This window comes from Vanacampus margaritifer, chromosome 2, assembly GCF_051991255.1.
Source record: "Vanacampus margaritifer isolate UIUO_Vmar chromosome 2, RoL_Vmar_1.0, whole genome shotgun sequence".
NCBI classification, from domain to species: Eukaryota; Metazoa; Chordata; class Actinopteri; order Syngnathiformes; family Syngnathidae; genus Vanacampus; species Vanacampus margaritifer.
In genome coordinates this window covers 18,184,031-18,197,785 of record NC_135433.1, presented here as the reverse complement: position 1 = coordinate 18,197,785, position 13,755 = coordinate 18,184,031, and the positions used below count along the sequence as shown (strand labels likewise).

The window sequence follows — 13,755 nt, the reverse complement described above, 5'->3', positions numbered from 1 at the left end:
GGAACTGGACTTACTATTTTGTGAAAATTGTGGTTCAATAATTGACCTGGTGTAGTGAGTAGGTCATATTGAATCATTTCTGCAAGACACGTGTCACCATAGCCCATATAGAATCAAAAGGAAACACTACCTCCTGCAAAAAGGCTGCTCAAATAGCCATGAAACGTTTAAAAAGAACAGACTCCAGACTCACATACTTCCCATTTGAAGTAAAATGACCAACAGGAAGTTTATTCTCTAGGCGTGGATCGGCGTCCACTCCTCATTTCCTTCCTTTTATCTCTTTGGATTGTGTGTGTGTGTGTTTTTTAATTAGCGAGGCAAAGCGAAGACTCAAGGGAGGAATGTAAACTGAGACAATAATACATTGGGCGTGGTTTGCAAGTATTTTCTTTCACACTCCGAAGGGACTTTTGAAGTTGAAAAAACAAACTTGGCTCGGATGAAGGACGATGACAAACATGGCGACAAGCGGCTGTAACAGCCAAGAGGAGCCCACCGTCCCCTGCGATACGTGCATGGGCGAGCCGGGTAAGGCAGTCAAATCCTGCCTGACCTGCCTGGTATCCTTCTGCGAGGATCACGTCAGACCTCATCTAGAGAACGCCAAGTTCCGGAACCACCGTCTGGTGGAACCTCTGCGTCACGTGGATGCACGCAGGTGCGATGTCCATTGTCTTCCGCTGGAGCGCTTCTGCCTGACGGACGGATGCTGCTTGTGCTCCGACTGCTGCGGTCTGGGGCACCAAGATCACGCCACTATGTCTTTGGAGGAGGCGAGGGCTCAGATTACGGTCTGAACACATTTACATTTACATTTGCAAACTGAGCCGTGTGGGCTAAGTCCATTTTTCCCTTTTTAAACTGAGAACGGGAGTGGGCTAACTTCTTGTGTGTGTTATTAATTAATAAATTTATTTATTTATTTATTACTTTTAAAGGTGATAACTTAAGTTAGTTACCTCCATTTTATCTTTTCTTTAAACTGAGAACTAGAGTGGGCTAACTATTTGTTGTTGTTGTTGTTTTGTTTTTTACAGCACTAGAGTGGGCTAAGTCCATTTTGCATTTTTCTTTGCTGACTCCATTTTGTTTTTTATTTTAACCAAGAACTCCAATGGGCTAACTATTTTGTCTTTTTTTTTTACAGCACTAGAGTGGGCTAAGTCCAGTTTGCATTTTTCTTGGCTGACTCCATTTTGTCTTTTATTTTAACCAAGAACTCCAATGGGCTTACTATTTTGTCTTTTAAAACAGAGCAGAGTAATTGTTTACATAAAACTTTTGCACACTAGTTGTCCAAACATTTGTCGAATCTATCAATATTTAATAAAATACAGTAAATGTATTCATTTATGCTAACATGCATATGCAGTGACACCTAAGCAAAAAAGAAAAAAGTACTGTGTGCAATAATGGACTGCCTCCATTTGTCAAAACTGACCGTATTCACCTGAAAGACCTTTTCTCTTCATTTCTGAAATTAACAAACGATGACAAAAAGTTAGTTAGCTCACTCTAGTTGTGACCAACTCAGATATTGTCCTTGTAATGCCCAAGTTAACAATTTGGCTGTACTTTATTTTGTTCCAGGATGAGCTGCAGAAAAAGCACGAGGACATAAAGCGGAGCGTTGTGGCCACAGAAAAAGCAATGGAGAAGCTGCGGAGCAACAATGACAACATGAAGGTAACATTTAAGATAGTGCTGCTATGAGATTAAAAAAAAAAAATGATTGAGAGATTAATTAATTATGATCTGTACTTCATTGATCAAATTCATCTCTCTTTTTTTAACTCGTCTAAAAACTGCTGAGAAAAGTCCTCAAAGGTATTTTTATTGAAATACATTGTTAATGTACGTTGTTTGTTCCCTTTTCCAATTATTCCGCTGTCTGTATGTACAGTATCTGTATGTAGTGCACATTATCTGTATAATGGTGTGTGGTTGCTTTTAAGGTTTCATCAATTAGGTGACCGTCACCCCCGAATAGAAAATCAAGTTTGTTTTTCTTTTCACCGTCATACATCTTGCTGATTTTAGCCATCAGTGTAGTCCCGCACAGTGGTTTGTATGATGGGTCAGTGGACGCTGTTTGCAACGCCTCGATTACTCCTTCGCCTTCAACTGTATTTATCGGCCTGTAACGATCCACTTGACAGGAATGTTCGTCAACTTGCTCATACGCGGGGTTTTCTAGAGTTCAGTTTGATGAAGAACTTTCCTATGGCTCGTGAGTTGCTACAATTAGCGTCTTTGTTGCTATCGTTAGCTGTGGCTACAGTCGCGACTGGGTGCTTTACATTTATGTGGCAGGCTAAACTTAAGATGCTTCCAGGTTGTAGTTTATGTCAAATCAACTAAACGGCTCTTCTTCATTTTAAAACTCATAAAGGGATTCATTTTTTTGCAAGATTTTTTTAAACCTAATTTAGATTTGAGACTCTTGCTTAATGTGCTTTGAAAGATTTACATACAGTGTTTTGTCTGTCAAATTTATTTAAAATAGCGTTCAAATTGACTCATTCACTGCCATTGACGGTTATAGACGTCAAAAAATCATTTTAACTATTTTTATTAGTTTAACATTTTTTTTCTACTTTTGTTAACAAGAGTATGAGAACCTAGATTTTTTTTATTGTACATTTAGAACAGATATAACATTTGTGATTAATCTTGACTATTAATCTCATGCGATTAATTATTTAAAAAAAAAATTGAATACAAATTTTAATCGCCTGGCGCCCCGAATTTTTAATAATCATCTCGTCAGGCGATTACAATTTTTAATTGCAATTATTCACATGACTTCACTAGTTAACTCACGATTAATCACAAATTTTACGTCTGTTCTAAATGTACATTTTCATACATACAAAAGTGGAAAAAAAATGTTAAACTAATAAAAATAGTTCAAATGAATTTTGGACGTTTATAGCCGTCAATGGCAGTGAATGAGTTAAGAGAGAATGCACTTTACCTGTTCAATCTTGTCATATTTTTTTTTATGTAGAATTTTATGGTCTTGTTCTTGTCCCGGTCTTGACTCGTCATAGTCTTGTCTTGGTCTGGGCTTGCCTTTGTCTTGGTCCTGCCATGTTCTTGGTCTCTCAACTTCTAAAAAGTCTTGGTCTTGGTGAGTTCTGATCTTGGGCAAGTCTTGGTCTTGGATGGTGTGGACTTGTGCACAAGATTTCATCGCAATGACAGTCAGAAACCGTTGATATATACCCTTTCATAATGTTTATAAACAAGAGGCATCAACGTTCCAGCTGGCGAAAAGCGAGTGACTGCTGCTGACGTGAACTGAAAAAAACTTAGGTTTGGGGTTACCCTATTTTACATATGCTGTACATTACAACTTTTTCGTTTGTTTGCGTTATAAAAAAATGATTCGGTACATCTGTCAGTTTTCCAAACCCTTTTTACGGCTCGCTCTCCAGTCTGTGGTGCAAGAGGTGTCTGCTCAGGTGGATCAGCACTTCTCCAGGCTGCAGGAGGCGGTGGCGGAGGCCAGGAAGCAGGCGGCGGTGCGGCTGGAGGCAGAGCAGAGGCGAGCGTTGCGCCAGGCGGAGGGCGTAGAGGCTCACCTGAAGCAGAGGAAGGCGGAGCTTAGTAAGACCTTGGCCAGGATGGACAAAGTGGCGCGAAGCGAGTGCGACGTGTCCTTCCTGCAGGTCAGCACCAGACGAGTTATATAATTGGGCAGGAGGGGGATTAGGGCTTCTTACGCAATCTCAAAAGTGGACAGTGTACACAGATTTAAGCATTATGGAACAAAAAGGCTCATAGAGGAAAAGTATTCAATAAATATGCTATTATGTTCACAGTATCCTTTGTTTTGTTGTAGGAATACTCGCAGTGGAAAGAGGGAGCGGCGGACGTTTGCTTGCCCAACGTCAGCGTGACTCGTGTGGACCATGTGTACTCTTACGTCCAGGTCGTAGCGTGTGTCACACAAGAGCTGTGTGACTTAATTCTCGCCTCCTACCACGAAAGGCTCAGTGCCATTTCTCCAGGTGTGATGCAAAGGGGAAGTGTGATTCTTTTTAAATCCTCTCTGTGGATTAACTGTTGTGTTTTCTATTTATCTGTCAACCAGGCAGCCAACCCCAGACGCCGCAAGTTTTTTTGCCTGATCCAAAGACCTCGGAAGACTTTTTAAAATGTAAAAAAAAATCTCCTGTTTTATATATAAATATGTAATAAATATATCATACATAAATATATAAAACATATCATAAATCATCTTTCCCCTTTGAAATGAATGGAATTGCCAATAATCCGTTCTGCCTGACCCCCCCCCCCCCAAAAAAAAGACAATTCGGGAATGTGTTTATTTGAATGAGAAAAAAATAACACTGTAATATTGTACTTTAAGTAATGATATTATTGAATAGAATTCAAAATAATGAACTATGTTTCGCCCCACTTGCCATCAATTAAATGGTATTTGTGCTGCTGCCCTTCTTGGCCACCCGGGGGCAGCATAAGACAGACAGACGGATATACTGCACATGGATGGCTCTGCTCAGTTTAGCTCCTTGCAGAGGATAAAGAAGTCATGACTGTGACGGTTATATTGAATTTTTAAATGAGTTTCTGCAACGTTTGTGTTCAATATCAGTTGTTTTGAAAAGTTGTATATATGGTTCCCATTATGTGTTAACATTAGCATTAAGCTACCAGACTGAAGGCTTAACCATGTGGGTTTTTTTTATGCAAAATGTGCAGCTTTTTTAAAATCTTTTATTTCTTACAGTTAACTTCAACTGGGAGTGAAAAAAAAACAGCTTAAAGACTTATTTTAGTTTTTCATTTTTTGGGCTTTTGCCAAAGTTCTGCTTAAAGTGAGTGAGTTGAATAGTGCTCGTCAAGTTTATGCTTGCAATTCAAAGAAAAATATCAGCTGGACGAAAGCTTGTACCTCGAGCTGTCGAGCGTATCGCAAAACAACACTGTAGTGCATTTAAGGTTCAACCTGAAATTTCCTCCCAGAGCGCATTATCCCTAAATAATGTAGTAACAGTATATATATATATATATATATATATATATATATATATATATAAACATATTTTTCCCTTCAGATGCAAAGAATTTGACCTTTGACCCAGACACGGTCCATAACTTCCTGCGCCTAACAGCGGACAACAGGAAGGTGACCAACACCAGCCCCTGGCAGCACAGCTACGTGGACCATCCCGATCGCTTCGAGCACTGGCGCCAGGCGATGACATCACAGAGCATTTACGAGGGCCGCCACTACGCCGAGGCGGAGCTGAGCGGCGAGGGGGCTCACGTGGGCGTCACCTACAAGAGCATCGAGCGCAAGGGTCAAGAAATTGCCAGCTGCATCACCACCAACGACTTTTCGTGGTGCGTCGGGAGGAACAGCCGAGGTGTCTCCGCCTGGCACGCCGGTGTGGAAACGCCATTGGAGGCTCAGGATGTGACAAGAATCGGCGTTTACGTTGACTTCTGTGCCGGCCACGTGTCGTTTTACCATGTGAGCGGGTCCATGAGACTGCTGCATAAATACAATGCTGCTTTCATTGAGCCATTGTATCTCATTGCATGGCTCTCAAAGAAGGAGAATGTAGTTTGTCTGGTTAATACAAAGTGATGCTTCCTGCCATTATTAAAGCAGACCATGGAAAATGTACTTTTGTATTGGTTTGTAAACAATCCTTTATCTGCTTTTTTCTAAACATGTCTGTGAGTGAGCCATTGTTCACTTCCACCCACTGTGATGTAACAGTAGAGCTTATTTACATGATATGGTTCATGTCTTAATCAGCCATGCTGGGTAAAGGTCCAGAGCTACTTTCAAGTGATGACCAGTCTATGCTGTTTGAAACACTATGACACAGAAACATCCACATCCCACATGAGTGTGATGCCCCTGCTATCATGTCAAAGCCCAAAGTTAAGCAGAGCTGCATTAAGTTTTGTTGGGTGCAAGGATGATCTCACATCCTCAGCTTCTGATAAGCAGTGGCACTTACTTAGTTGCATGGTGAAGTTGTCAAAGTGGTACAGGACTATTTGCGTTTGGCGATCTTATCTTATGTATGCGATTTGAAAAAAATATCTGATGAATATAACTCATAATTAATAAATACACACACACACATATATATATATATATATATATATATATATATTAGAGCTGTCAAACGATTATGTTTTTAATCAGATTAATCACATCTTAGAATTCTGATTAATCATGATTAATTGCCTACTAAAAAATGCTTATTAATCAAAAAAAAATTCCTGCCAAATTTGAAGAGCACCGGTTATGAAACTTTTTTTTTTTTTTTTTACATTTAATATTATGAGGACGTCTTCAACATTTTTGGATCCACTGGACATGCTCATCCTCCTCATATACAGTAATATATATATATATATATATATATATATATATATATATAATATAATTATATATATATATATATAATATATATAAAATATAATTATATATATATATTTTGTAGCTAGCCATCTATGGAGTATATGCCACGGAGGAGGCGGGACTTCCGACTTCCTGAATTTCACACATCAGCTTTGCTTCCGTTTCCTGTTTGCGACGTGTGGGCTACGTCCCAGTTCTGCTGCGAGTGTGTAGTCTGTCCGTCTCAGTTGTCCAAAGCATTTCATTTTCAGTCCAAAAACTAAATAAGTGCTTTAGATTTGACATTGTCCACATAATCTAACAAAATTCTCATTTCCTGCAAAGGTTATTGTCAACATTTTCAATTAGACTGTTATTTATTAAACTTTGAATTGATTCATTAAACGATTTCTCACTAAGTAATTCTTTTAGGCCAGGATTGTCTTGGATTACCCCCAACCTCAAAATTATTTGCATGTGGTCTGTTAACGGGGCATATTGATGATAAACAAATGGAAAAAATTATGAAAATATTAAAAATAAATCAATTCTAGAGTTTAATATCATACTTCTATTACACCTTGTAAATTCCACCACATTAGGATTAAAAAAAATCTCCAAGCATCAATCAAAAAGACACAAAATTATTGTTTGTAGACATTTGGGATAATCTAGCAGGGTATCTATCCTTTGTGTCATCTAAACACTCATTAAAATCTCCACCAAGAATAAGGAGTGCACCATGGTGTTTGTTATTAAGATTTTTCTCAATTCTTCGGTTCAAAAACGGCGTTTGAGGATTCTTCGCTGACAACAACGTCCATTGTAGCCGCGGCGGTTGCGTCGTTATCGGACATAATTGGCAGTCTCTCGGTTAAAACGTGTGTGGTTTTCTTTCTCTTTCTATCTTTGACACCCTTTCCCATTCAAAAAGTTACATGAAAATATAGTGTTGTACCGACATAACTTGTTGTTATTAATCACAAACGTCTTTACTATCTGGGTAAAAAAAAATACACGTCCCCCTACCTCGCAGCCATAAAAAGGTTTGCGGTAGAGTATCAAGCCGGAAGTGACGTCATGTAATCAGTTGAAACCAATCTCACCTGGTGGTCGTATCGTAAGGATTCCCCGAGTACGGCCACAGCCGCCAGACGCTTCTTTTCTCTCTCTTGGTGGTATCTCCCAGGAAGCCCTTTAAAGCCTGGCAATATTATTATTTGTTAAAGAAAATGTTTAGTTTTTTTTATTGTATTGTGTGAAGGCTAAAAGAAAATACATCATGAGAACTGTGGCAGAAAAGATGCTAAGGACCTGCAATTTATTGTGTACGAGGTAAGGCAACATCTAAATGCTAATTGTAATTGACATATTGTTAATAAAGCTCCTCCTAGACTGGGTTTAAGGCAGGATTTGGACACAGTCTATTGAATATCATTAGATTGGGCAGGGCACGTGTTGGGGCAAGACCCATATTTTACATCTGAAAAGCTCACACCACCAAACAAAAATGTCTTAAAAGCATGTATGCTGCGTAGTAGAATTATGATTTTGTCTAGCAAATTTACTATTTGTAAAATCTGGGCATGTTTATTTGATTTAAAAAAAACAACGATATACTTGCAGGATTTGGAGACACTCCAGATCAAGATTCTTTGTGACTATACCAGAGCAGACAGACTGAAATTAAGGTTTCACTCAAGTCAAGACCTTGTCAATTTTCACACCAATTAAGTGAAATTGGGTAAAAAATAAATAAATAAATAGTAGCTTTTCAAATGTGAACTATTTGTGAAAACCCATGTTGAGACCACCACCATTCATTAGAAAGGGAGCATATGATAAAATACCCAAACTTTCTTGTTTTTCAGGTTGCAAAGGGGTGGAAAATTTCTGGTAATTTTCCATGGGATGGTAGGATGTGGGGATTTTGTTAAAAATCCTAATTGGAAAATTTCCATGGGAATGAGCTGGAAAATGAAGGTGTTTTAATGAAAAGCTATATTCTTTAAACAAAAACATTTAGTTTGCAATTTTGCCTCTTTCTAATGCGAACCTGCAGGAAGACCACAAACGGCGACACCGAGGCCCACCCATCCAACATCGAAACTGCCGCCCAGATGGAGAACATCCAGCACCTGGACGACATGGAGGCGGCCCGGGCGGACGTGCACCACGTGGAGGCGGTGGCCGAGCGCGCCCACCGCGGTGGTGGCTGGCTCCTGTCGGGCATCTTGTGCATCAACGTCCTCATCCTGGGCTGCGCGCTGGTCAGCAGCAGCGCCTTCAACAGCGTGGCCGTCACGCCTGTGCACCGTCACATCTTGCTCATTGTTCTCCTCGCCCTCACCATGCTTTGGATGCTCTTTTACACCACAGTCACCTACCGCAAGAACAAAGACCTCATAACTCAGGACAGCCACGCGGGGCCCGTGTGGCTCCGAGGTAAACAGTGGGCTGTGTTGCGAATCATCCTGTGCTATATAGATTGATTTTAATTAATGGCTGAATTATGGTTATGTATCCATATATATATTTTAGCTGGACTTGTGCTGTTTGGCCTGCTCAGTCTGCTAATGGATATCTTCAAGATGGCCAACTACATCGGTTACCTTCACTGCGACTCTGCCGTCAAAGTGGCCTTCCCTGCTGTGCAAGCTGTGTTTTTAGTCACCCAGGTTACATTCCTTTCTAAATCTTTCTGATTGCTCGATAAATGGTACAGTTTAGTGATCCCCCGTTTTAAAACCGTTTTGATAAAGTAAATGTCTTTAGCTAATAGAATATTGGATTCCAAAATTATTATGAAAGGGGACTTAGAGACGTCAAACTTCTAACTTTGTCAACAACAAAAAATGAACACCACAAAATAAATTACGGCAAGCAGACTTTGTAACAAACTAAATAATTCAACGGCATGACCTTGTGCTATATACTGTAAATACAGTATATTTTTCCAATAGTAGTGCTTTTATACTTTTTTTTTTTTTTTAAATATACAAATTAATGGAGATGATTTAGTTTTATAATCCAGATTGTTCCACAAACTGACACCTTGTGTTGCAAGTACACCGTTCTTTTCTTTTTGTTATGTATTTAGGTTTTGAAAAAAAATCTGTTCCTCATTTTGTACTCGCGTTCCCTTTTTTTAAAATTTGATTAGCATTTTATTTGGTAAAATTTAATGATGGGCTTTATACATTATTTTAAGGCGGTTAAACTCCATCAATTCATTACATTTTTAGGATTTTACTTGTATAAATGTTGGATTAGTGTGATCTCTGTATCCACATCCGAAAACGACACGAATAGCGCGTTTCTGTAAAGGAAAGATGGATTTGGTGAAGTATAGCCTAATGTAACTGCTACTTAGAGCAAACTGTAATCCATAGAGGTTGTATGGAAACAGCTACTGGTGCTCTTTTAATAACTTTATTGCACAGTAGCAAAATTCAATAATAAGAAACTACATTCATAGCACACCTGCCGTTAGCCTCAACTGCTACTGTCACTGTACACAACCGTGGCTAATGCTATAGCTAGGAGCTAGCTGGGCAATAGTATGTCTTTTATATTTGCTTCCAAGTCGCCCAACAAAGAAGAACTTCCTTTACACTCTGGTGTAGAAGGCAATCCTTAGTGAAGGCATGAAACTTTAAAATACTACTGTAAATAATACCATTGATAGTTTGGCTTAGAACGTTAACCCTTGTGAGAAGAGCATGATGTCATTTGTGCTGAGTCAAGTAGGTCACCTTTTCCTTATCTTCCAGTGGACTTAAAAGGCACAAGAGAGCACAATAGCTTTAGGAGTCTATCCTGGACTTAAATTGTTTGCTTATAGTAATCTTTAGATATAACAATCGAAAAATAATAATAATTCTAAGCCATTCTTTAGGTAAATCAAAAATCCTTTTTCAAATGTTTGTTTGTTTTCTGCTTTATATCAGTCTGGTCTAACTGGTTATTTCTTTTTCAGACTTACTTCCTGTGGGTCCACGCGAAAGATTGCGTGCAGCTGCACACAAACGTGACTCGGTACGAACGCCACCCTCAGAGTTCCGTTCCCAAAGTGGTCTGTTGCCATTTCAAGTCTCCTGATTGGTCGTTCCTTCGCACATCAGGTGCGGCCTCATGCTCATGCTCTCCACCAACCTGGTGGTGTGGATGGCGACCGTCACCGAGGAGTCCATTCACCAGATGGACGCTCCCAATCTGAACGTCAGCATCTCACCCAAGATGTACAGAGGTATACGAGTTACTAGGTAGTTTAGAACCTTAACTCATTTGCGCCCTAAAACGTACAAGTAAGTTCTGTTTTAAATATTGCCATGGTCCCAAAAACATATTTAAACGTTTTTGTTTTTCTTATGCTAGTGCATACCGAAGGCTTTGATGCAGCCACTGAACTGAAGAGAATGCTTGAAGCAATGGTAGTTGTTACACAAACGGCCAGCAGGTGGCAGCAGAGTATAAGAGATCAACCAGGGCCATGTTCCAAAAAAAAGCTCTTTACCCACCGTTTTAAACAGATTTGTGAATAATGATGAAACTTAGCTCTATTCTAATGCTAATTGTTACAAAACGGAAACGGTTAGAAATATTTTAAAAAAAAATCCCTGATGAAAGAAGAGACTCTAATCTTATATATTTTTTTTGGTAGGTTCCATGTTTTTATAGCAATAGAACACAATATTCTGTGGGCCTCGCACAATCAGGTAAAACAGCCGGGAGCAAAGGTGGTTGCTTCAGTGAAAATGGCTGTGAGTGAACGAGTTGATAACTGTCCCCTACTTAAATCGATGTAATACATTTCAAACACCTTTTAGGAAACTCAAGGACACAGAACAATAAAGCAGTGGTTATCACAAGCTAAAATAAAAATGTATAACGTTGCTGCTATGTGAAAAACACTTATGTCCATTTCTCTTTTTTCTTTTTCGTTTTTAGATTTATGTGTTTTTGCATTCAGTTTCATCCCCAAAACATATAACTGTAAAAAATAACAAAAATAAAAACGATATGCTACATCAGATTATTATAGTTTGGGATTTTACATTAGTTTGTTTAATTTTGACTTAGTTTTTTAAATTGTTAGATTTAATTCGTTTAGGTTTATTAGTTGATTTTTTTTTTTTAAAAATGCTTTGGTAGTTTTTATTGGTTTATTTAAAAAAATGTATGCTGTATTTGTCAAGTGCAAGATTAAAAAAAAAAGTCATTAAATATTGTAGAATAAAATGAAGAAAGCTACAATTCTTAAACGTCTGTTTGACTTTCCATTTTTTGTATGGACGTACAGCAATACCGAAATAAATACATTTAAAATGGACCCTGAAAGGTGAACATTTTTGCTATACAGTTTTATAAACCTAAAATGTAGTTTGTTTCTTTTCAAAAGAATGTATTTTATTTTGTTAATGAAAATATTTTTTTTAATTCTAATTTATTTCCTTAACTATAATAACCTTGTTGAAAAATATATACATATAATAAAAGAAAACATGCTGTGCATATATTTATCAGTTGCCACATCTTCTCACTAGCAATCTGTAGTAATCTCACATTATCGCTCATACATACATCGCTCTCTTGCTAACCAAAACGGCATCTAAAGGATCTGACATGAATTAAAGTTCCCTGTGCAATGGTCGTGTTTAATAATTGTCTGTCTAGACTTCAGACTAGACTGTGATATGTGGTCTTTCCACAATGTTGTGCGCATCATGTGGCTCGAAGAGGTCATCATGTACTGCATCCATTTTTTATTTTTTATTTTTTGTCTCCATGTCAGACAGTTATGACCAAGTGTCCAAGTGCAGCTGCAGTCACTCTGCATGCAGCACCTTTAAGGAGGCCTTCTACTACCTGTACCCCTTCAACATGGAGTACAGCCTGTTTGCCTCCGCCATGGCCTACGTCATGTGGAAGAACGTGGGCCGCCTGGTGGACGACCACGGCCGCAGCAGGGCCAAGTTCCGTCCCAGGGAGGTGCTAATGGGCCCCGTGCTGGGCTTCCTGCTGGTCGTGGTGGGCGTGGTGACCTTCGTTGTGTACGAGGTGGAGATCACCTTTGACGACCAAGCCGTGCGCCGCGATGCCCTTCTCATCCATTTTGTCATGAACATCGTGATCGTGAGCCTCATGTGCGTCTCCACCGCAGCAGGCTGCGTCATCTACCGACTGGACCGCCGCGAGCACGTGTCCGAGAAGAACCCCGCCCGCAGCCTGGATGTGCAGTTGCTAGTGGGGGCCTCCATGGGCCAGTTCATCATCAGCTACTTCTCCGCGGTGGCGGTGGTGGCCACGGGGGTTCGCGACAACCTGGACGCCCTCAACTTGTCGTGGGCCGTCCTTATGGTGCTGCAGCTGTGCCTGCAGAACTATTTCATCATCGAGGGCCTCCACCGCGAGCCCTTCCACGTCATGCAGGAGGACGCCCTGCACACCAACGCCCACGCCTTAGAGGAGCGCGGCCAGGCCGGCGGCATCACAGAGCAGAAGTCGAGATGCAGGCTGATGGCAGCCATGCGGCCAAGCTGGAAGAGGAGAGTGCTGAAGGAAGTGTGCGCCTTTCTGATGCTTGCCAACATCATTGTAAGTTCACCAGTCTCACCAAGCGCTTCGCGATCCATACGGTGAATCACTATTTTAGCGTGGCGCTGCGTTGGACCTTTCCAAAATAAGTTTGCTACAGCATTTTGTTTTTTTCCCCTTTCCCAAATGCTATGAGCACTTTTTAAACTACGTACGGATGCAGCTACTATAAATATCAAGTATTCCACTGATTATCCCATCAATTGAGTATACTCTGATTAAAAACAAAAAAGTATTAAACAATGTGCTAACTGAATTAAAAAGAAGTTCAAGCCGCTGTGTATATACTGTATATCAATGTTTGGATGTTAAATTCAGTGATTCTTTTGTGTACCACTAGAGGGCATCCACACTGAGAATCACTGACAAGAGACCTTTAGGTTTAACGCTGCTTGTCGTTGACTTTGCAGCTATGGATCATGCCTGCCTTTGGCGCTCGGCCTCAGTTTGACCACAACGTGGAGATGAAGTTTTACAAGTTCACCATGTGGACGGCCATCGTCAACATCGGACTCCCTTTCGGAATCTTCTACCGCATGCACTCTGTGGCCAGTCTCTTTGAAGTGTACGTCATTTCGTAGTTCTTGCCCCCTTTATTCACAGCAGCTTTTTAAAATGTTATTTTATTCAATAAAATTAGATGTCAGTTTCTTTCCTTTGTTTTTGTTCTGCTGCTTGCCCAAACATGTTTTTAAGCTGTGCCATGTTGTCTGACCTGAAACCCTTTTGGACTATAAGAACTTGTTTGGGTCATGCAAAGT

General features: G+C 39.9%; 2 protein-coding genes and 1 long non-coding RNA gene across 4 annotated transcripts; 2 read left to right on the top strand and 1 right to left on the bottom strand.

The window, feature by feature from the left end:
• The first annotated feature begins 188 nt into the window (after positions 1-188).
• On the top strand, positions 189-5,665 carry LOC144043466 (tripartite motif-containing protein 16-like). 2 transcript variants are annotated; one of them, XM_077557123.1, is made up of 6 exons: positions 189-794; positions 1,594-1,689; positions 3,444-3,677; positions 3,851-4,019; positions 4,103-4,168; positions 5,091-5,665. In XM_077557123.1, the coding sequence occupies exons 1-6, from the start codon at positions 453-455 to the stop codon at positions 5,624-5,626; spliced, it is 1,443 nt and encodes a 480-aa protein (XP_077413249.1). In that variant the 5' UTR covers positions 189-452; the 3' UTR covers positions 5,627-5,665. The 2 variants fall into 2 exon arrangements, with proteins under 2 accessions (XP_077413249.1, XP_077413250.1); XM_077557124.1 differs by lacking the exon at positions 3,444-3,677.
• Positions 218-7,552, bottom strand: LOC144043473 (uncharacterized). The gene is made up of 3 exons (XR_013291111.1): positions 7,504-7,552; positions 2,981-3,590; positions 218-765 (listed from the first exon to the last, which is right to left on the bottom strand). It is a non-coding gene; the product is annotated as an uncharacterized LOC144043473 (long non-coding RNA).
• Positions 7,486-13,645, top strand: otop2 (otopetrin 2). Its single transcript, XM_077557118.1, has 7 exons — positions 7,486-7,732; positions 8,460-8,842; positions 8,939-9,075; positions 10,377-10,435; positions 10,522-10,646; positions 12,192-12,994; positions 13,405-13,645. Exons 1-7 carry the CDS (start codon positions 7,680-7,682, stop codon positions 13,573-13,575), a joined length of 1,731 nt encoding a protein of 576 aa, XP_077413244.1. The 5' UTR covers positions 7,486-7,679; the 3' UTR covers positions 13,576-13,645.
• The last annotated feature ends 110 nt before the right edge of the window (positions 13,646-13,755 follow it).

What these genes read in the sequence shown, in the direction of transcription:
- LOC144043466 (XM_077557123.1), top strand. Translation starts at nt 453, where the DNA reads ATGACAAACATGGCGACAAGCGGCTGTAACAGCCAAGAGGAGCCCACC. An exon ending in GCAACAATGACAACATGAAG is followed by an intron (nt 1,690 to 3,443) that starts GTAACATTTAAG and finishes CTCGCTCTCCAG; the next exon opens with TCTGTGGTGCAAGAGGTGTC. An exon ending in GCGACGTGTCCTTCCTGCAG is followed by an intron (nt 3,678 to 3,850) that starts GTCAGCACCAGA and finishes GTTTTGTTGTAG; the next exon opens with GAATACTCGCAGTGGAAAGA.
- otop2 (XM_077557118.1), top strand. Translation starts at nt 7,680, where the DNA reads ATGAGAACTGTGGCAGAAAAGATGCTAAGGACCTGCAATTTATTGTGT. An exon ending in CTGTGTTTTTAGTCACCCAG is followed by an intron (nt 9,076 to 10,376) that starts GTTACATTCCTT and finishes TTTCTTTTTCAG; the next exon opens with ACTTACTTCCTGTGGGTCCA. An exon ending in TGATGCTTGCCAACATCATT is followed by an intron (nt 12,995 to 13,404) that starts GTAAGTTCACCA and finishes TTGACTTTGCAG; the next exon opens with CTATGGATCATGCCTGCCTT.